General features: G+C 40.1%; 1 protein-coding gene across 4 annotated transcripts in view; it reads left to right on the top strand.

The window, feature by feature from the left end:
• Nucleotides 1–1,053: 1,053 nt before the first annotated feature.
• The window catches only part of SPTLC3 (serine palmitoyltransferase long chain base subunit 3), a 180,692-nt gene continuing 157,555 nt past the window's right edge, over nt 1,054–24,190 (top strand). Inside the window, exons 1-2 of one of the 4 annotated variants that reach the window (XM_021921236.2) lie at nt 1,058–1,201; nt 1,330–1,513. In XM_021921236.2, coding sequence (XP_021776928.1) covers nt 1,397–1,513 — 117 coding nt within the window. In that variant the 5' untranslated portion in view covers nt 1,058–1,201; nt 1,330–1,396. Of the gene's footprint in view, nt 1,514–24,190 lie in introns of all 4 variants that reach the window. The other 3 variants (XM_021921237.2, XM_021921238.2, XM_021921235.2) reach the window with 3 other exon arrangements.

Genomic DNA, 24,190 nt, shown 5'->3' with positions numbered 1-24,190 from the left:
ACTATAGGCACTCACCACCACACCTGGCTAATTTTTTGTATTTTTAGGCGAGACTGGGCTTCACCATGTTAGCCAGGATGGTCTCGATCTCCTGACCTCATGATCTGCCCTCCTTGGCCTCCCGAAGTGCTAGGATTACAGGTGTGAGCCACCGCACCCAGCCAAATTGGTTTCTTTTCTTAGAGTCTGATGCTAAAGAAGTCTTGACTCAGGAAAACCACAAGGGTGGGCTTGGGAAGACTCAGCAGGTTGTAATGACTCTCCAGCAAATCATGTCACCATGCCATTTGATGATGATAGGAAGAAAGAGCTTTGAAGATTCATGCATTGAGAGAATACGAGTTAATGAGTAAACCAGATGTGTTTCAGGACTGGGACCCAGCAGTCACCAACCACCTCACACCTGCATTGGTAGCAAACCCGAGCTACGTCATAATTTTCGTTCCACCTCAGCAGATATTTTATAGGTGGAAAAACTGAGCCATAAAGTGAGTAAATGCCTCCCCCAAGGTCACAAGGTAAAGACAATGCAGTCACCAAATATTCTGTCTCCCCAACATCTGTCTTACTGGAATTCTTGATGGGTCGGTACCCCCTTATTATAGTACTGATTTTAACATAGGTGGGTTTTGAATACTGGCTTTTAAAAAATCTTTTCAAATCATTTGTAAATTATGGAAATGTATACATCATATGAAACTTACCATTTTAATCATTTTTAAGTGTACAGTTTAGTGGCATTAAGTATGTTCACCTTGTTGTGCAGTGATCCATCACTATACCTTTTTCATCTGCTCCAACTGAAACTCTGCACTCATTAAACAATAACTTTCCTTTCCCTCATCCCTCCAGCCCCTGGAAACCACCTCTGAATGTTATTTTATAGCAAAAAGAAATATTAACTTTTGAGCTTGGTTTACAACCAAAAACCACAATTACATGCAGGAGAGAGGGGGTGGGAAAAAGAGGTTAACTCAGAACTCAGTGTACTTAGAAGACTCTGTGAGTATGCTGTGTGTGTGTGTCTTTAAAAGACTCTCCACCTCCCAGCCCGCCTCCTCACACTTTGCCACTCGGTTGTTCAGTCCCCAGGTTCCCTCAGTCCTCAGAAGGAGCCAGCATGGACAATCTCCTTTATAGTTTTGGAAGCAGGTTTGTTGCCATGGAGTTCACATTTTGACTGGAGTTGAGAAGTATAAAGGTAACCGTTTGTTTTAATTTCAACGATCTGGCAAAAAGATAGGCTGTAGCTCTTCTTCTGGAAAAGCCTGATTGGTAAGATTCCTTTAAGGGCTCAGCCCCAAAGAGCTTTATCCCATCCCCTCACAGACTAAAAACTAAAGCTTGCAGAGACCTCTGAAGGAAAACCTGTCCCGGGCTCTGTCACTTCACACCCATGGCTAACCCTGGAGGTAGTACTGTTTGCAATGGGAAACTTCACAATCACAAGAAACAGAGCAATGGCCTGCAAAGCAGAAACTGCACAAAGAATGGAATAGTGAAAGAAGCCCAGGTAAGAGGCACTCTCCCCTACTGTTCTCTGAATTACCTGAACATTTCAATATTTCTCTGTGAAGATATTTGGGACTGTCCTAACTTAAAGTTCATCTTATGAAGTGTTTTTATGTGTTTTGACTGTTGATTCCTTTAATAGAAAGTGCTTGGCTACCAAAAAGTTTAGGTGTGGATTAAGGAGAAAATGTCTTCTGAATGCAAAAGAGGATACACACAGACACTCACACAGCTTTAGGCTCCCTAAAATACAAATGTACCTACTAGACTTTTGTCTCAAGCATTTTGTGGGGAGGGAAGAATTATGAAGGCTCCAACTCTTTGCATATGTTTTAGTCCAAGAGACCTGCTACAACTATCATGCTTCAGAAGAAAAAGAGGAAGTGAAAGTACATTTTGCTGACATTATGTGGTGGAGATGGCATTCTTCCCAGGTCCATGAGAAATGCATCTCTCTTTGAAAGGCGAGTTGTTATTGGTGTTTAGTGGAGCATTGTTATAGCTCACTACTTGATTTGAGGCTACAGTATTTCTTTGAAATGTGACGTCACAGACATTCTTTTCCAAACACTTCAGAAAGCATGGCTCATTGTGACACACTGCACTCAGAAAACAGAACAGCATCTTTAAAACAAACTTGTAACTTGGCCCTTTTTTTTTTCTCTTATTGCACCAGGATGTTTGCAGAATATACTAGGCAGGAGGAACTCAAGGAAAGTTGTCAGCTTATTTTAAGAGAGAGCCTGGGTCTGTGAGGTCCTTATGTAAGGCAGTTCCCCACTCCCCACAGGACACCCCGTGTCACTCTGCTCTGAGCAGCAGGGGGTGAGCTCATCTGCCCCAGGAGCAAGCCCAAGCAGTCAAACAGGTAGCCTCCTATTGGGAAAGAGAAGTGGCCATGCAATCTTCCATCATTTGATCATCCGGAGAGCACGTATCCACCCACAGGAAAGGCAGATTGTTCTAAGATCGCAGGCCAGGTGGGTCTGGCTGGGGCCAATCCTCCACTGAGTGAATTACATTCACGTGTGCAGTTGGAAGAGGCTAAGGGAGCTCTGGAGCCTGAGTTGTGTGTAAACAGGCTGTGGTCCCCAAAAGCATTCCCCTCTTAACAAAAGGCACTGTCCAATCCTGGGATATGTCTATCTGAAACCTCAAAACTGACCTGTCCCAGCTGAGGATCTGAAAACTGGAGCAACATGAAGAGAAGGTGCTCAGCTCCTGTCAGTTGCATGAAGGAAATTGCAGTAATATCCACCACTTATGCATCACTAAATACCAATTCAGGCCACTATTCAAGATGATCCTTGCCTCTGGAATGCCTGTAACTCACAGGCTATTCACCTACTTACCCTGTTGATCATTCTGACCCTGAGGGATCTCATCTGGGAAGAGATTCCTTCATAACTTTTCTCCCTTTTATTTATTTTATCTTGGTTTTATAATCACATTCGAGGTATGAGATTAGAAACTTAGACAGTTAAAACCACTCCTAAGTAAGGATAAAATCCAGGATTCTAAAGGTTCATTATGAAGTGCAGCTGCAAGACTGTAAATATCCTTGGACACTGAGGCTTCCCTAAGAATAGTCGAAAACATCAGGGCTGCTCTTGCCTTCCTGAAGGGCTATCCAGAGCCTCTTGTCTCAGACACATTTAGGTGTCACTAAGCTACAATTGGCTTTCATTGAGAGCCTCAATTATGGCTTGAAAAATATTTTTCAGGAAAACAAACAAAAAAAACCCCGGCTGAGATCATAGTGTAATAGAGCAAACGAGAGCTTATCGTCCCCTCCATGATGGGAACAAAGTTGTCTTTACTCTCATGTTCCTTTGCCACTAGTTTTGATCCTTGGGGCCCTTTAACAAACTAGGTCTAGACCAAAAGCCTTGCCTGTGGATAGAAGCAGTCTGCAAAGGCTTACAGAATCCTAGGCTGCTGGTCTCCCAAACACGTTCTGCCTGGCCTAAGGTCCTCTGCTGCAGCATCTAAGATCCTACCAGCCCCTCCAATGATCCTCCCACCCTTTCTCTTCCCACTTATTTGCAGCCACACAGCAACACCGTTATCTCTTTTATACATCAGAGGATCCTACAAGATTCTCTTGACAAAGAGTTCCCTGGCATAACAAACAATATGAAAATTACTATTAGGCAGTGCTCAGGAATCCTCTTTCCCTCTGGTCCAGCATAGGCTGCCATCCCTGCTCCAGCATGCAGGTTTGCTGCCCCAGTCTCAAAGCTGGCAAGGACCAGAGCCTTTCCAGTCTAGCAACCTTCTAGAGTTCCTTTCTGGAGATTTTATGGAGCTTGACTATTTTTCCTGGTTTTTTTTTTTTCTTTTTCTTTAAACCTCGTATGTTCTGAGAATGCACAAAAACTGGTTTTCATCACTGATTAAGTCCATTTACTTGTTTATTCCCAATATGGCCTCCTACCTTTTACTTCTAACAGAAGACTATTGTACTAGAGGATTTGTTCTCCCTCCTCATGAGCATATCCACACTACAGACAGATGGGTGCTTACTGTCTCAATCTATAAACTTAATATTTCTTGTAATTTTTATTGAATCAAAATTTTTCCTAATGAATAGAAATTTCCTATTCCTTACTTAATTCTATATAATTACTTTGCAACTATTATCCACATAATTGCTTTTTAATTCCCAGCAATTATTTTCTACCTGGCCATAAACTTTTATTAGGAAAACCAAAACCCAGAAAGGTAGACCTTGTGTCTCCATTGCATTTTCCCATAAGTAGTTTCTTAAGAGGATAGAGTCTGCATTTTCTTCTCTTAAACTAAACCTGCAGGATGAAAAAAAAGTTGTAAAGTTTTCCTAATCATCCCTTTCCTGGAAAACAAAAACGTTTGAGGATTAGAGTTACTGTAATTCAAGGTTTATTGAGTTCTTGACCTGAATGCTGTAAAACCATGTATAGGTAATGAGCCCTAACACGTGGTTGCTTTTTTTTTTTTTCACCAATATTTATTAAGCATCTGTTATTCTTAGGACATATAAAGATAAATAAGAAGTTTACAACTTATCTGTTAGGAGAAGGCTTATATCAACATTTAAAAAATCACATCAAAGTTAAATGCTAGTGCAAGGACAACAGCTGTCATAAAGCAGACATAACTTGAGGACAAATGAGTGGTATAGATATTAGTACTGGAAGCTGGAGAAGAGCAAAAATAATAATAAATATCAATGTTCTGCTACATATCAGGAAGGGCTAAGCACTTTAGGTAGGCATCTCCTGTGCCTTCAAAACAGCCCCATGAAGTGGTAGTACACTGTCCATTATACAGATGGGGAAAGAAAAATCACTAAGGAACTTCCGAAGAATTACAATCAGCATGGCCAGGATTTGAACCCAAATCCAAGCTGCTTCAAAGCCAGTTCCTTTTTCAGTGTGTTCTAGGAAGTCACAGGTTGGGGTGGTCGGTGACAGCTTCTCAGAGCAGGGAAGACTCAAATTGAACCTTGAGACATTATAATTGCAGATAAAATAGGGAACTTATTCCTGGGGGCCAAAGAGGAAAAGACAGGAAAAGAACTCCAGAGATGAATGTAGGAGTTGCTAGTAAAGGGCATAAGAAAGGTCACAAAGCATTCCAGGAAGCTGTGAGGCACAACAGGTCATATGACTTGAGAAATGTTTCTCAATTCAGTGAGCCTTCGTCGCAGTGAGAGGCAGTGCTGTAGCTGAGGTGGTGCTCAGCAGATGCTGGAAGAAGAGAAAGGATTAAGCCGCATTACTATGGAAATCATTTCCAGTTTTAGAACCATTAAAGCTGAACTTCTGTTCTCCCCACCTTTCTATATCCTCTTGAAGCCTGCAATATCCTGAAGCTACTCTTCTGCTGTAGTATAAACTTATTCTAGAGAATAAGAGCCGTGACTGATTAAAAGTTTAATTGCAAACAGTGGTAGCTGCCTGACAGCCGTGGTAAGTACCAGGGTCTGTGGGGCTCACCTACGCTACCCCCTGATTGAAATAGAGGGCAATATTCTCGCCAATTACTAGGAGAACTCATAAACTAAAAGTTTTAGAAATCCCTTTCAACTGCTCTGAATCTTCATCCTACTCTTGTCTTTGGTATTCATTTTCTAATGCCTTGGTTTCTTGGCTCCTGTTTCCTTAAAACAATCCCCAACGTGGCAAGGTTTCTGCATGAGCTCCTCAAGGAATCCCCATGTTTTCATGGGCTCATCATTTTAAAAACATTCTTGTGTGTCACGTGCTGCAGCCATTAAGATGAAAATATTCTCCCTCCATTTATAAATAGCTCACAGTCTAAGTAGGAAAGAAAGACAAGCAATTATAGTATTTAATGGTAAGTACTATAATAAATGCTGTGGTTATCTATTCCTGTGTAACAGCGAATCCAAAACCCAATGGTTTGAAACAACAACTATTGGATTGTTCTTGATTCAGGCAGGGGCTGCTAGGGATTGCCCTTCTCTGCTCCATGTGGTGTTTGCTGCAGATCAACTTGCCTGAGCATCCAAGATGACCCCATTCACATGTCCCAGACCTTAGTACCAGCTGTTGTCCAAAGCACCTTGTGTCTACTTCACCAGGACACACTCTGCATGTGGTCTCATTATTCTGCAGAGTAGCCCAGGCTTTTTTACAGGATGACTGGCTTCTAAGAGAGTAAAAATAGAAACTACAAGACCTCTTTTATGTTCTAGGGACATTTCTGCTACATTCTGCAGACAAAGCCAGTCATAGTCCAGCTAAGATGCAAGGGGAGGAGAAACAGATGCTGTTTTTTTCATGAGAGAAGCTGCAAAGTCACATTGAAAAAGGTTGTAAGGGATTGGAGAGATTATTGTGACCATCTTTGGAAATAGTCCACCACAATAGAAATATATGGACCTTGCATGGGAACACAGAACAATGTGTAACTGACCTACGCTGGGAAGACAACTTTCTTCAGAGAGACATTTGACCCAAGTCTTGAAAGCAGAGTAGCCAGGCGTACAGGCATAGAAAGGCATTCCAGCAGAGGGAAAGGCTGTTAGAAAGATATAAAATATCAGAGCATTATGTCTTTGGTCAATGAAAGATGAGTTCATGGTAGGAGGTTCAGGAGGCTTAATGGAGAGAACCAGGTGGGAAAAGATTGTAAAATGCCTTTGTTTTAGTTTACATTCCCCAAGAAACAGACCCAAAGATAAAGACTTGAGTGCAAGAAATTTATTAGGGAGGTGAACCCAGGAAGCACAGAGGAAAAATAGTGAAGTGAGGCACAGAAGGGAAGGAAGTCAATACACTCATGAACAAGTTGCCATTGTTGGCAACTGGGACTGAGACTTGTCAGGGACATCTGGCAGATAGTGTACAACCCATCTCAAAGCTGCCTAAATTACAAAAAAAAAAAAAAAAAAAAAAGATAAATGTCAACCAATTCCTGTCCATCATCAGTTGAGGGATGCTCAGCACTTGTAGACTTTCCACACATGGGCTGAGCACACTCCTACGGCAGAGAAAACCCTCAAGCTGAGCTACAGGTGCTTGCAGTAAGAAATCACCAGAATGGAAGAAGGTCTGGATGCACCAAGAGTGTCTTTTATAACCATTTATATGTACAAGTGATGGAGGTTTGAGAAGGGAATTAGCATGATCAGATACATTTCTCCCAAACTGTGTAAGCTTTACTTATGGTGACTTTTAGAGCATGGTTTATGAATTAACCCTGACCTAATGGGCTAATCATCATAGAAGACAGGATTATGTTGTTAAGCAATATAAACAGAGCTTATCCACTGTGTTTGGCAAAGGAGAAAAGGGATATATCAAGGGCAAATATTATTGCCATAATTTGCTCCCTTTGCACTCAAGCAAGATGAAAACCCAGAAACCATTAACAGCTTAGCAAATTTTAACTATATAAAAAAATCTAAAACTTAATATGGCAAGAAACATCATAAAGGGCAATGCATAAAAATCAATTGGAAAGCATATCTGAAGTAAAAACTCCTTTACAGTAGCACCAGAAACATGAAGGACCTGGAAATAGATTCAAATAAAGTGAAAATCAATTGGAAGGGAGTATGAAAATGCTGCTGAGGGACATGAAAGGAAACTGAAAATAAGTGGAAAGGCATACAACACATGTAGGGGAAGACTCAGGTTTAAAAAATGCATTAATTCTACTTAAGTTAACCCATAAGTTTCTGTGTAAGTCCAATAAATAAATCAACATATTTTTGAGCCAGAAAAATGACTTTGAAGTTTATATGGAAAATTAATAAGCAAGAATAATTGGAAAGACTATGATAAATAACAATAATGAGGGATGACTAGCACTACCAACTAGTGAATCATGTTGTGCACCAAAAGAATTAGAATTGTTTCCTATTAGTACATGAACAGATAGATAAATATTATAGGTAATTGTTAATCTATTAAAGTTCAAGAAAATATCAATTTTAAAATAATATTTACATGGGAAAAGTCTTTATAACTGTGATATAATACCCAGGGGCCATGAAATAGGAGGTCAACAATCTGACTACATAAAAATCAAATATTTATTTCTGCATGGCAAAAACAAAACAAAAATAACACCGTGAAATAACCAAAAGGCAAATTACAGACCAGGAAAATGTTTACAATTTATATCATAAAATACAATTTTCTGATACTATAAATAACTTTTAGAAATGAATACAAAAAGAGCCCACACACCAGAGAGAAAAGAATGGACAAAAGCTATGGAGAGAGAAATACAATTTGAAATACAAAAGGTAAGGAAAGGAAGAGAAAGAAGGGAAGAGAAGTCAGGAAAGCGAAGGAAAGGAATATGCTAGAATCAGTCTCCATGAGAAAAGAAAGAAAAGTCCATTTTCTCAGTTTCTGTGCATTAAGTGCAAAATCAAGTTGAAACTTAATTTGAATAATCTAGTTATTTTGATCAGTTTAATAATAATGGTAAAGCTAATAAATCAATTGTTGGTGGGTGCTACATGCCAGGTCCTTCTAGGTAACTGGCCTCATTTAATTCTTATATTAGTAATGCAAAGTGGATATTATTAGCCACATTCATATAGATGAGGAAACTGATGCTCTGAAAACATAAATAACTCCCCCCAAGGTCACACAGCTAGAACAAAACTGGAACATAAACTCTAGACTATCCACCTTATCCTAACTTCTTACTTCAACAACAGTCCAAGACCCCATGATATTATCTACTTTCTATAATAGGCTTAGAAACCTTTATTTAACAACTGAACATAATACCAGTTGTCTAAGCTATCAATAATATACTTTTAGAAAGAAAGGTGCTTATGCTTTCACTGTGACTAAAGATATTGAAAGACATTAAGCTCCAATACCTGATGCATATTGGCCTATAGTTAAATATTTGGGAGGTAATCAAGAACATAATAATAATAATCTTTAACGTGTCTTGAGTTCTTCAAAGTGCCAGGCATTCCCAGTGCTTTGTGTTAATCATCTCACAACATTCCTATGAGGTATTATTTTTGGACCCAGTTTGTAGGTGAGGAAACAGAAAGCTTTAGTAACTCAACCAAGGTCACCAACTTGTAAGTGTCAAAACCAGGTATGGAAACCAAGTTTGTCCAATCCTAGAACCTAAGTTCTTATCCGTTAGTCCACACTTTCCCTGTAAACACAAGATAATGTTAGGTGTGGGATTCATACCCACTTCCAGAGAGAAGGGGCCAATGGACTCAGCCTTAAGGAGCAGAGTCAGTGTGAGTTAAAGAAATGGTCAGTTGTTTTGCTTTCCTGATTTGTCATTCTTAATAAAAATTTTAGCTCATCACAAATGACACAAATGTTCACATATCTGAGCTTTCAACAGGTGATGTTATTCACTCACAGACATACCACATTAGTGAACCAGCCACCCCCATGCCTCACTTTGAACAACTCTAAGCTAAAGAAAATTGACCTCCTGTGACTCTGAATCATGTGGACTCACACTTAGCCCCAGTTGGAGCTCGAGAGATAGTCTGGCTTTCAGGAGCTTTTTTCAAGAGTCTGTGGCCTCCCTGAATAGAAACTTCACTTAGTACAATATTTTCTGGCAATACTGATATCTTAGACATGATGCAGTAGATCAAGCTTGTCGACATGCGGCCTGCAGGCTGCGTTTGGCCCAGGACATCTTTGAATGCAGACCAACACGGATTCATAAATTTCTTAAAACATTATGAGATCTTTTTTTTTTATTTTTAGCTCATCAGCTATCATTAGTGTTAGTGTATTTTATGTGCAGCTCAAGACAATTCTTCTTCCAATGTGGCCCTGGAAAGCCAAATGATGGGACACTCCTGCATTAGATGAAATATAGTTATAAATTCTTTGGGGCATTTCCCATTGAGAGGTAGAATCTAATTCTAATCCACTTGAACCTGGGCTAGACCTAATGACTTACTTGACCAAAAATGTGATGGAAGGGACAATCTGGGACTCCCAAGAGTCAGTTACAAAAAGCCTTGCAGCTTGAACCCAATCCTCATAGAGCACCCGTTCTTGGAATCCATGCTTTAAGGAAGCCCAAGCAGCCCAAGAAGAAGCTCAAGGAGAGAAACCAAGTATGCTTGCTCTCTTTCTAGCTGAGATGCAGTACCAACTTCTAAACTGTGTGAGCGAGTTATCTCGGAAGTGAATCCTCCAACTCCAGGGTGCGTTTGCTCCAATTGATCCTGCATGGATCATAGACAAGTTGTCCCTGTTGGGCTCTGCCCAAATTTAAGATTCTTGAGCAAATAAATAATTGCTGTTTTAAGTTTGCTGGTGGCTTATTAAGCAGCAATAAAAACTGAATACATGGATATTATATTTCCTTAAAATGACTAGAAAAGTCATTATGCAATCTCAGAACTATTTTCAGTGCTTGAATTTATATTTACATTTAAAGAGTTTGCTTTGACCATGCATTTGCTATTAATCATTGGCAAAGATGCATTTTCATAAGTTATAAATTTCTGTTTTGTTTGGCATAAGGACTGTATGCTTAAGCCCTTAACCAGAGATGAGTGTCCGGCTGTAAAAGTGAAACACAATGAATCTAAATATCACCAATGCAAAAACACACCGATTTGAAAATTGCCAAATCTGAAGTGTAATTATTAACCCTTAAGAGGTCTGTAATGTACTACATTGTCTATGAAGAAAGAGTTGATTCAATAAAGTGTATGTGTTCAGGTGTTTCATTGGCTTAATTAACATATTTTAAGTATTTTTAATATCTGCCAACTACAAATTAATTTTATCTATTTGTTAAAGCTTCCTGGAAAAATTTTCTCTCACTGTTGAGGTAAATTGATATTAACCCAATTAATTGCAGGAAATCAACTATGCTGATTTTGAAAAATACTTCATGTTTTTACTAAGTATGGCTACCTTTGTCTCAGTTGGTCTGTACTAATGTAGTTTTACTGGAATTCTAAGGTATAACAATCTATAAATTTACGACAGAAAGATCTACCGCCACCATATTAGAAATCTTTTCCAGGTGATTTGGAGTTCAAATTAACTATTTTGGGGGAAAAACACTATAAGCATAGCTCAGAGAAATATTCAAAATTATCCTCCACAATCTGCTTCATCTATCTATCACAGTGCCATCTGAATCCTGCTCTCCTGAAGAGTTTTGACACATTTAAGATCATCTGAGCACAGTGCAGGTTGAGATTGCAAATGCCTAAAGGAGCTAGCAGGGCCTTGTGTAGGACAGTAGGAGGTTATAAGAATGAGTTTAACTGAACAAGGCCTGGTGTTTCCATGAGAGAGAACAGGCTCCATCTTGATAGTTTTTCCAACTTTTAAAAGAAGCTGGAAATCCAAATTGAGGAAAGGAGGTCTCATGATTTCTAAAGGTTGGCATCTAATTTTTAAAAAATCAAATCATGTGGATTTAAAGAAAACACAGCTAACAAACACCAATTTGTAACCTCTAAACTATAGGTAAACAGAGTGTAGGAAATAGACTAAGAAGTCCTAAGTAGAGTGCTATTTTCTCATTTGTTTAGGAAAAATGGCTCAGAGAATTTGGCTCACCTCGATTTAATTTACCTTATATTTCCAAAAAGTGATAGATGAGTCTTCCGTCTTCACTTTCCTGAGTTGATATGTTAACAATTATCCCAGACTTTGCAGGTTTGAGGAACTCTTGTGACCAGCTACATACACTAGGTTTCCTTGACTAACCCAAATCTAAAATAGTAAGTCCCAAAGTGTTCATCAAAGTGTTAGAGACCTGGTGATATTTATTGACCAAACCACATCTCTCACATTTCATAGGCAGTGGTACACAAACCTTCGTTAGGTGATGTATTCATAAAGTCTAGTCGCCATGATTGTTCTCTAAATCTGGTCTAACTGGACCTTCAAAATTTGCCTAAGCAAAAGGCTGTGTGCAAGTCTTAATTATTCTCTTACCTCTGAGTTATACACAGCTTTTATTTGCCTGTCTCATGGTTGTGAGTCTTTTGGAGTTCAAGGATTCCTTTGAGAAGCTGATGTATAGTTTCTAATGAAAATTAATATGTCCATAACCACAAAATTTTTTACACAGAGAATGTACATATTCCCTGACTTCCTCAGATCTCCAGATTATAAACTTTGGCTCTGAAATTTTGTATAAAAATAGGCTATTTCTGCACTTACAATCCAACTAGAAAAAACAGCAAATCAACTGTTCCAGAGAAGACAGGGCAAAGGATTCACAAATTGATCCACCAGAAAAGAGAAAATCACACATAACACAAAGTAATTCAGGGAGCAAGCTCCATGTGTATTAGATATTTATTTAAAAATTGGATTAGAGGGTGGGTGTGGTGGCTCATGTCTATAATTCGAAAGCTTTGGGAGGTCAAGGAAGGAGGTTCAGTTGAGACCAGGAGTTTGAAACCAGTCTGGGAAACATGGCAAGACCCCATTTCTTTAAAAAAAAAAATTAATTAGCTGGACGTGGTGGCATGCATCTGTAGCCTTTCATCTATGTTAGAAGTTTGCATTTTATTACATACATTAATATTTATTTTGCTATAAAACTATTTTTATATACTCTTTTAAAACTTTGAAGAAAACTGAGCTCCCCAGAAAGATGTTTATGTGGTAGCTTTTCACACTCCTGCACCCCTTAGGATGTCCCAGAAAAATGTGAACTCCTTAAGGAGGAATGGTAGTAGAAAGACCACTAGCTTTGATATCAGATGGAACTGGGTTTGAATCTCAGTTCTGCCACTTACTAATTGGGCCATATTAGGAAGGTAACTTTATGTCTCTGATTCATTCTTTATGAGGCTATGGTAAAGAATAAATGAGACAGCATATGTAAGACTCCCAATAACTATCAGGCATACAGTAGATACTCAATAAATGATTATTATCTATTAATATTAGCCTGCAGTCACCTCTTTCTTCTCTACTACTATTATAAGACTAATCAGTACGATGCCCAGTATATAGCAGATGCTCAATAAATGACAGTCATAAACCCTTGAAATCCTTCATCCCTTGATGACTTCTCAATCTTCATTTTACTTGACCTGTCTGCAGCATTAGTGAAAGATAATCACTCTCTCTTTCTTAAAGCACATTCTTCTCTTGACTTCCAGGGTATAACACTCTTGCTTTTCCTCTTTATCACTAGCTTTTCCTATGCATTTTTTATTCTTGGTTCCTCCTCCTCTCTTTGACCTTTAAACAATGGAATGACCCAAGGCTTAGTCTGTGCCCCTCTATTCTTTTCTAACTGCATATCTCTCATGAAGATCTGACCTTGTCTCATCAAGTTAAATACACTAAGACATTCTTCTTCAAAGGTTGACTTGTTTCAGTTTCCTTGTCCTTTGTTCCCTGCTTTCAAGGCCAGACTCCCTTACTCTCTGTGTTCCCTTGCCCTGGGAAACAACCTTCCTCTCAGTCTTTATCTATAGAGCCCACATTCCACATCTGCTACTCACCCTGTAAATTACCTCCTCCAACTGCAACGCCCCCCACAACCAAACCCCCTCCACCCTCCCCACCCCTGCCAAAACTGTCTTCTTGCCAATGTAACTGCATCCCTGCACGTCTCAGGTTAGCCAACTGGGTTCAGTTTAGATTGTGTGGTCCAATTCCAGCCAATGGAGACTGCACACAGCAGTAGGAGCGCAATGTGTTAGGGATGAATCTGCTGCCTTCCTTTGTTTGATGTGCTCTCATGGTGACCAAACTAATGAGCAGCACCCTTCTGCAGAAGTAAACTTTGCCTTGCTGAGAAATCAACTATCAGAGTGTCATTTCATTTGCAACTTGAAGTATTATTTCTAACACATCATGATAGATAGATTAGATAAATGATATAGATAAATAGATAGATGTATAAAATAGGCATTTCCAACTGACTACTTGATATATATAGATATATAAATGTATATGCATAAATAGGCATTTCTGACTGCCTACTTGATCTTTCCACTTGGATAATCAAAAGTCATCTCAAACTTAATATGTACCAAACAGTGCTCCTGATGTTTCCTCCTCCCACTCTCCAAAACTGTTTCCCTTACAGTCTTTCCCATCTCAATAAATGGCAACTCTATCCTTCTTGTGGCTCAAGCCATAAAACATGGTGCCATTCATGACTTTTCTCCTTCATTCTATTCTACATTCTATATCTCAGTAAAACATGAGCCTACCTTCACAGCGCATCCAGAATCTGACCACTTCTCACTTTTCCCTCAGCAGCTCCCTGGTCTTAGCCCCCATTATCTCTCACCTAAAATATTGCAGGAACTCCATCTCTTTTATCTGTGTTCCACTGTCTATTGCTACATAACAATGCAGCCCAACACATAGCATAAAACAATGATTTTTATTATGCTCGTGGATTCTGCTGGTCAGAAATTCAGAAAAGGCACAGTGAGGACAGCTCTCCCCTGCTCCATGGTGTCTAGGGCCTCTGCTAGGATGACTCAACTGGCCAGGCTGGAGAAGCTGGACCAGGAGGGTCCACTTTCCAGACTGCCTCCTCAATGTCACCCCTGGCACCTGGGCTGGGAAGACCGAAGGATGAGACAAGCCAGGACTGTGGACTGGATCGAAGCAGCCATAAACAAGCCCACCAGGTTCAAGGGGAGGGGACTAGCCTATCTCTTAATGGGAAGAGTAGCAAAGAATTCATGAGCATGTTTTAAAAACCACCATGTCCTGTTTTCACCCTCCCCTCCACCACAATCCACTAGACTTTCTCAATACAGCAGCCAGTGCTCGTGCTGAAATAAAATCCAGAGATGTCATTCTTCTGCCCAAATCCTTCCCATGGCTACCATTTCACTCACAGCAAAAAACAAAATACTTACTATGACCATAAGGCCCCACAGCCTGGCCAGATCATCTGTGACTCATATTCTGCTACTTTCCCTGAGCTTGCTCTGTCCCAGCTGCACAGCCTCCTCACTGTTCCTGGAGTCAGCCACCCATGGCGTCCTCCCACCTACAACATTTGCATTTGCACTCCTCATTCCCCGTCCTGGAACACCCTTTCCCCAGACATCCACAGAGCTCACCCTTCTCCCACTTGAAGTCTTCACTCACATAGCACCTTCTCTGTGGGACTCAGGCTCACGATGCTCTCTAAAATTGCAAACTACTCCCTCCACTTCCTAGCCCCTTTCCTACTTAATTGTTCTCTTTAGCATTTAAAAACATCTGTGCACATGCGCACATACACACACACACACACACACAGTCACACATATACCTACACACATAAGTACACATGCATGCACACATTAATTTATTTCCTATCTGTTGCCTGCCTCCACTTTTAGACTGTGAGGGGTCCACCTGGGCAGGAATTCCTATCTTGTTCACTGCCAAATCCCTAGTACCTAGACCATAGCCTGTATGTAATAGGAGCTCAATATTATTTATGGAATGAATAAAGACTATCTATTTTTACTAATCTGTTCTTTGCAAGAACTCCCATTTCACATGCCTAGATCGCTAAAAGACTAAGAAAGCTCTGCTCATATGATCCACAGACTTTTCTGTAAACTTCAAAGTATATAACCTCTTATTAATTAATTCACAGGTTTCCTAAGCTTTGTTGGACAGTATGGCTACTATTTACTACCATCTTTTTAAAAATCACGAAATCACTAGATTACTTTGGTGACCAGGTAGCAATATGCTTCTGTATTGCTATCCAGAGGTGACATACTCCAAGCTTGGAGGTATGGAGCATGCTTTAAGCAGTGGAACTTTCTGAAGAAAATGAAAATAGAAATGAAATATAATTAATTCATCTCAATCGTTCCTGCTGCATCTTAGCAGGAGATGAAATATGCATGGATTACAGGGAAAATGACTAATCTCCCAAGGTGTGTAGGGCTGTCAACAGCTTCTAATAAAATTCTGCATTCTCAGAGTCGAGTGTCCAAGAAAGTAAATGAGATCTGTTTTCCCATGAATGACCCACATATGAGATGACTTTTAAAACTTTTATTTGGCCGGGCGCGCTGGCTCAAGCCTGTAATCCCAGCACTTTGGGAGGCCGAGGCGGGCGGATCACAAGGTCAGGAGATCGAGACCATCCTGGCTAACACGGTGAAACCCCGTCTCTACTAAAAAATACAAAAAACTAGCCGGGCGAGGTGGCGGGCGCCTATAGTTCCAGCTACTCAGGAGGCTGAGGCAGGAGAATGGCGTGAACCCGGGAGGCGGAGCTTGCAGTGAGCTGAGATCCGGCCACTGCGCTCCAGCCTGGGCAACAGAGCGAGACTCCGAATCAAAAAAAAAAAAACAACTTTTATTTAACAAACTTTTACATTGCACTACATGCTAAGAACTTTACTAACTTTACTAACTTAGTTGACCCTCATAACAACCATGTGAGATTGATACTGTTACTATCGTCATTTTTTAGATGAGTAAACTTAGTCATGCAAAAGTTAACTAAACTTGGCCTGAGGTCAAACATATAGTTAGCAGTGCAATCTAGTCACAGGACCTGTAATTTTATCACTAGATGAAATGCCCTTTCCTCCACCGTTTTACTGTAAACATTTGCCCATTTATAGAAAACCTTATATAATTCTAAATAAATATTCATATATCTACTACCTAGATTCTACAGTTAGCATTTTGCTATAGGTTTACTACATGTCTACCTATCTATCCATCAATCCATATGTTTTATGCATTCCAAACGAAGTTGTAGAATAAATACACTTTACTTCTAAACCCTTCAGCATGTATACCATTAACTTCAATATTTTTCTATAGGTTTTTTTTTTCTTTTGAGGTAAAATTTACATACAATGGAATGCACAAATCTGAAGTATATCATTCAGTGAGTTTTGACCTACATTGGCTTTTGATTACTTTTTTGGAAAAGTTTCCTAATATAGTTTTGACTGTGAAAAGATGAACTAAAACTGCTCACTTAAAATTAAGGAGTTTAATCTCTGGAGAAGAGAACTGGCTAATGTGTAAATGATCATCTAACGAAGTAAAGGAAGAGCTCACCAGAAGGCTGTCTGCTAGACAAATTCTCCTGCTACACACTCATAATTCCACAGGGATCAGGAGCTATTTTCCTTTTTGTCTTTAGTATAATCTCTCTAGCAGGAAAGGAACTTAGTTCAGTAATCTTTACAATTCCACTCCATCCCCTGTCTTCTTGAACACATGAGGAAAGCAAAGACCAGGAATTATAATAGTTTGATGATCCTTAAAATAATGTCTGCTATTGCAAATTTCTTTAGTATCAATTTCAAAATTGATATTGTGAAATTGTATTTGTCTCATGTCACAAGCAAAGGCACTCCTTTCCTATTGCCCAAAATAAGAGCCACATGTAGAAAACTTCCTTTTCTGCATGTCACAGATCACCATGTCAGAGAAAATAATTATTAGAGGTAAATAATTGCTACCGTACATAAGGACACTACTGTGTGTTCACCCCTTTTTAAATATTGTCAACCCTTGCAATAGACTTTCAAATTTCACATATAAGGGACCAAGGTTTGAAGAAATCAGATGATCACCCACACAGCTGGCAGGTAATGGAAGCAGGATCTTCTGACTCCTAATATCACGTAACCTCACCCTACAGCCCTATCACCCTAGTAACCTGCATCATTACATAAAACTTGGAAACAGGGCCTCACTTTCACACTTCCTGGGCTTGAATCCCAGCTTCACGGTGGTGTGACCTTGCATAAACAGTTTAATCTCTCTGTGCCTCAGTTTTCTCACCTGGTAGATGAGGTTAATAGTAGTGCCTACGCTATTGGGTGGTGGTGAGAAATAAATAAGATAATGCATGCAAAGCCTTAGAACAGCGCAGGCACCACAGGAAATTCTCTACAAATGTGCACTCTGACTAATATTGACCCTTGCAAGAATCTGCCTTATGTCCCTCTCTGCCCTTTCTTTGGTGAAACAGTGCCAGAATATGACAGGAGGTTGCATATTGATTGGCCTGCAGAAACCTCTTTTTAAAAGTTTTATTTGAGGTTCAGGGGTACACGTGCAGGCCTGTTACATAGGTAAACTTGTGTCACAGGGGTTTTTTGTGCTTACTATTTCACCATCCAGGGACTAAGTCTAGCACACATTAGTTACTTTTCCAGATCTTCTCCCTCCTCCCACCCTCCACACTCCATTAGGTCCCAATGTGTGTTGTTCCTCTCTACCTGTCCATGTGTTCTAGTCATTTAGCTCCCACTTCTGAGAACATATGGTATTTGGTTTTGTCTTCCTGCATTAGTTTGCTAAGGATGATGGCCTCCACCTCCAGCCCTGCTCCTGGAAAGGACACACTCTCATTCTTTTTTATGGCTTCATAGTGTTCCATGGCGTATATGTAATACATTTTCTTTTTCTTTTTTTTTTTTTTAATTTATTTATTATTATTATACTGTAAGTTGTAGGGTACATGTGCATAACGTGCAGGTTTGTTACATATGTATACTTGTGCCTTGTTGGTGTGCTGCACCCATCAACTCGTCATTTACATCAGGTATAACTCCCAATGCAATCCCTCCCCCCTCCCCCCTCCCCATGATAGGCCCCGGTGTGTGATGTTCCCCTTCCTGAGTCCAAGTGATCTCATTGTTCAGTTCCCACCTATGAGTGAGAACATGCGGTGTTTGGTTTTCTGTTCTTGTGATAGTTTGCTAAGAATGATGGATTCCAGCTGCATCCATGTCCCTACAAAGGACACAAACTCATCCTTTTTGATGGCTGCATAGTATTCCATGGTGTATATGTGCCACATTTTCTTAATCCAATCTGTCACTGATGGACATTTGGGTTGATTCCAAGTCTTTGCTATTGTGAATAGTGCTGCAATAAACATACGTGTGCATGTGTCTTTATAGCAGCATAATTTATAATCCTTTGGGTATATACCCAGTAATGGGATGGCTGGGTCATATGGTACATCTAGTTCTAGATCCTTGAGGAATCGCCATACTGTTTTCCATAATGGTTGAACTAGTTTACAATCCCACCAACAGTGTAAAAGTGTTCCTATTTCTCCACATCCTCTCCAGCACCTGTTGTTTCCTGACTTTTTAATGATCGCCATTCTAACTGGTGTGAGATGGTATCTCATTGTGGTTTTGATTTGCATTTCTCTGATGGCCAGTGATGATGAGCATTTTTTCATGTGTTTGTTGGCTGTGTGAATGTCTTCTTTTGAGAAATGTCTATTCATATCCTTTGCCCACTTTTTGATGGGGTTGTTTGTTTTTTTCTTGTAAATTTGTCTGAGTTCTTTGTAGATTCTGGATATTAGCCCTTTGTCAGATGAGTAGATTGCAAAAATTTTCTCCCATTCTGTAGGTTGCCTGTTCACTCTGATGGTAGTTTCTTTTGCTGTGCAGAAGCTCTTTAGTTTAATGAGATCCCATTTGTCAATTTTGGCTTTTGCTGCCGTTGCTTTTGGTGTTTTAGACATGAAGTCTTTGCCCATGCCTATGTCCTGAATGGTACTACCTAGGTTTTCCTCTAGGATTTTTATGGTATTAGGTCTAACATTTAAGTCTCTAATCCATCTTGAATTAATTTTCGTATAAGGAGTAAGGAAAGGATCCAGTTTCAGCTTTCTACTTATGGCTAGCCAATTTTCCCAGCACCATTTATTAAATAGGGAATCCTTTCCCCATTTCTTGTTTTTCTCAGGTTTGTCAAAGATCAGATGGCTGTAGATGTGTGGTATTATTTCTGAGGACTCTGTTCTGTTCCATTGGTCTATATCTCTGTTTTGGTACCAGTACCATGCTGTTTTGGTTACTGTAGCCTTGTAGTATAGTTTGAAGTCAGGTAGCGTGATGCCTCCAGCTTTGTTCTTTTGACTTAGGATTGTCTTGGAGATGCGGGCTCTTTTTTGGTTCCATATGAACTTTAAAGCAGTTTTTTCCAATTCTGTGAAGAAACTCATTGGTAGCTTGATGGGGATGGCATTGAATCTATAAATTACCTTGGGCAGTATGGCCATTTTCACGATATTGATTCTTCCTATCCATGAGCATGGTATGTTCTTCCATTTGTTTGTGTCCTCTTTTATTTCACTGAGCAGTGGTTTGTAGTTCTCCTTGAAGAGGTCCTTTACATCCCTTGTCAGTTGGATTCCTAGGTATTTGATTCTCTTTGAAGCAATTGTGAATGGAAGTTCATTCCTGATTTGGCTCTCTGTTTGTCTGTTATTGGTGTATAAGAATGCTTGTGATTTTTGCACATTAATTTTGTATCCTGAGACTTTGCTGAAGTTGCTTATCAGCTTAAGGAGATTTTGGGCCGAGACAATGGGGTTTTCTAAATATACAATCATGTCATCTGCAAACAGGGACAATTTGACTTCTTCTTTTCCTAACTGAATACCCTTGATTTCTTTCTCTTGCCTAATTGCCCTAGCCAGAACTTCCAACACTATGTTGAATAGGAGTGGTGAGAGAGGGCATCCCTGTCTTGTGCCAGTTTTCAAAGGGAATGTTTCCAGTTTTTGCCCATTCAGTATGATATTGGCTGTGGGTTTGTCATAAATAGCTCTTATTATTTTGAGGTACGTTCCATCAATACCAAATTTATTGAGCGTTTTTAGCATGAAGGGCTGTTGAATTTTGTCAAAGCCTTTTCTGCATCTATTGAAATAATCATGTGGTTCTTGTCTTTGGTTCTGTTTATATGCTGGATTATGTTTATTGATTTGCGAATGTTGAACCAGCCTTGCATCCCAGGGATGAAGCCCACTTGATCATGGTGGATAAGCTTTTTGATGTGTTGTTGAATCCGGTTTGCCAGTATTTTATTGAGGATTTTTGCATCGATGTTCATCAGGGATATTGGTCTAAAATTCTCTTTTTTTGTTGTGTCTCTGCCAGGCTTTGGTATCAGGATGATGTTGGCCTCATAAAATGAGTTAGGGAGGATCCCCTCTTTTTCTATTGATTGGAATAGTTTCAGAAGGAATGGTACCAACTCCTCCTTATACCTCTGGTAGAATTCAGCTGTGAATCCATCTGGTCCTGGACTTTTTTTGGTTGGTAGGCTATTAATTATTGCCTCAATTTCAGAGCCTACTATTGGTCTATTCAGGGATTCAACTTCTTCCTGGTTTAGTCTTGGAAGAGTGTAAGTGTCCAGGAAATTATCCATTTCTTCTAGATTTTCCAGTTTATTTGCGTAGAGGTGTTTATAGTATTCTCTGATGGTAGTTTGTATTTCTGTGGGGTCGGTGGTGATATCCCCTTTATCGTTTCTAATTGCGTCGATTTGATTCTTCTCTCTTTTCTTCTTTATTAGTCTTGCTAGTGGTCTGTCAATTTTGTTGATCTTTTCAAAAAACCAACTCCTGGATTCATTGATTTTTTGGAGGGTTTTTTGTGTCTCTATCTCCTTCAGTTCTGCTCTGATCTTAGTTATTTCTTGCCTTCTGCTAGCTTTCGAATGTGTTTGCTCTTGCTTCTCTAGTTCTTTTAATTGCGATGTTAGAGTGTCAATTTTAGATCTTTCCTGCTTTCTCTTGTGGGCATTTAGTGCTATAAATTTCCCTCTACACACTGCTTTAAATGTGTCCCAGAGATTCTGGTATGTTGTATCTTTGTTCTCATTGGTTTCAAAGAACATCTTTATTTCTGCCTTCATTTCGTTATGTACCCAGTAGTCATTCAGGAGCAGGTTGTTCAGTTTCCATGTAGTTGAGCGGTTTTGATTGAGTTTCTTAGTCCTGAGTTCTAGTTTGATTGCACTGTGGTCTGAGAGACAGTTTGTTATAATTTCTGTTCTTGTACATTTGCTGAGGAGTGCTTTACTTCCAATTACATGGTCAATTTTGGAGTAAGTACGATGTGGTGCTGAGAGGAATGTATATTCTGTTGATTTGGGGTGGAGAGTTCTATAGATGTCTATTAGGTCTGCTTGCTGCAGAGATGAGTTCAATTCCTGGATATCCTTGTTCACTTTCTGTCTCGTTGATCTGTCTAATGTTGACAGTGGAGTGTTGAAGTCTCCCATTATTATTGTATGGGAGTCTAAGTCTCTTTGTAAGTCTCTAAGGACTTGCTTTATGAATCTGGGTGCTCCTGTATTGGGTGCATATATATTTAGGATAGTTAGCTCTTCCTGTTGAATTGATCCCTTTACCATTATGTAATGGCCTTCTTTGTCTCTTTTGATCTTTGATGGTTTAAAGTCTGTTTTATCAGAGACTAGTATTGCAACCCCTGCTTTTTTTTGTTCTCCATTTGCTTGGTAAATCTTCCTCCATCCCTTTATTTTGAGCCTATGTATGTCTCTGCGTGTGAGATGGGTCTCCTGAATACAGCAGACTGATGGGTCTTGACTCTTTATCCAGTTTGCCAATCTGTGTCTCTTAATTGGAGCATTTAGTCCATTTACATTTAAGGTTAATATTGTTATGTGTGAACTTGATCCTGCCATTATGATATTAACTGGTTATTTTGCTCGTTAGTTGATGCAGTTTCTTCCTAGCCTCGATGGTCTTTACATTTTGGCATGTTTTTGCAATGGCTGGTACCGGTTGTTCCTTTCCATGTTGAGTGCTTCCTTCAGGGTCTCTTGTAAGGCAGGCCTAGTGGTGACAAAATCTCTAAGCATTTGCTTATCTGTAAAGGATTTTATTTCTCCTTCACTTATGAAACTTAGTTTGGCTGGATATGAAATTCTGGGTTTAAAATTCTTTTCTTTAAGAATGTTGAATATTGGCCCCCACTCTCTTCTGGCTTGGAGAGTTTCTGCCGAGAGATCTGCTGTGAGTCTGATGGGCTTCCCTTTGTGGGTAACCCGACCTTTCTCTCTGGCTGCCCTTAAGATTTTTTCCTTCATTTCAACTTTGGTGAATCTGGCAATTATGTGTCTTGGAGTTGCTCTTCTCGAGGAGTATCTTTGTGGCGTTCTCTGTATTTCCTGGATTTGAATGTTGGCCTGCCCTACTAGGTTGGGGAAGTTCTCCTGGATGATATCCTGAAGAGTGTTTTCCAACTTGGTTCCATTTTCCCCCTCACTTTCAGGCACCCCAATCAGACGTAGATTTGGTCTTTTTACATAATCCCATACTTCTTGCAGGCTTTGTTCATTTCTTTTTCTTCTTTTTTCTTTTGGTTTCTCTTCTCGCTTCATTTCATTCATTTGATCCTCAATCGCTGATACTCTTTCTTCCAGTTGATCGAGTCGGTTACTGAAGCTTGTGCATTTGTCACGTATTTCTCGTGTCATGGTTTTCATCTCTTTCATTTCGTTTAGGACCTTCTCTGCATTAATTACTCTAGCCATCAATTCTTCCACTTTTTTTTCAAGAATTTTAGTTTTTTTGCACTGGGCACATAATTCCTCCTTTAGCTCTGAGAAATTTGATGGACTGAAGCCTTCTTCTCTCATCTCATCAAAGTCATTCTCCGTCCAGCTTTGATCCGTTGCTGGCAATGAGCTGCGCTCCTTTGCCGGGGGAGATGTGCTCTTATTTTTTGAATTTCCAGCTTTTCTGCCCTGCTTTTTCCCCATCTTTGTGGTTTTATCTGCCTCTGGTCTTTGATGATGGTGATGTACTCATGGGGTTTTGGTGTAGGTGTCCTTCCTGTTTGATAGTTTTCCTTCTAACAGTCAGGACCCTCAGCTGTAGGTCTGTTGGAGATTGCTTGAGGTCCACTCCAGACCCTGTTTGCCTGGGTATCAGCAGCAGAGGCTGCAGAAGATAGAATATTTCTGAACAGCGAGTGTACCTGTCTCATTCTTGCTTTGGAAGCTTCCTCTCAGGGGTGTACTCCACCCTGTGAGGTGTGGGGTGTCAGACTGCCCCTAGTGGGGGATGTCTCCCAGTTAGGCTACTCAGGGGTCAGGGACCCGCTTGAGCAGGGAGTCTGTCCCTTCTCAGATCTCAACCTCCGTGTTGGGAGATCCACTGCTCTCTTCAAAGCTGTCAGACAGAGTCGTTTGCGTCTGCAGAGGTGTCTGCTGCTTTGTTGTTGTTGTTGTTGTTGTTGTGTAGATGTGCCCTGCCCCCAGAGGTGGAGTCTACAGAGACAGGCAGGTTTCCTTGAGCTGCTGTGAGCTCCACCCAGTTGGAGCTTCCCAGCAGCTTTGTTTACCTACTTAAGCCTCAGCAATGGCGGGCGCCCCTCCCCCAGCCTCGCTGCTGCCTTGCCGGTAGATCACAGACTGCTGTGCTA

This window comes from Papio anubis, chromosome 16 (assembly GCF_008728515.1).
Source record: "Papio anubis isolate 15944 chromosome 16, Panubis1.0, whole genome shotgun sequence".
Classification (NCBI taxonomy): Eukaryota; Metazoa; Chordata; class Mammalia; order Primates; family Cercopithecidae; genus Papio; species Papio anubis.
This window is presented reverse-complemented; position numbering and strand designations above follow the sequence as displayed.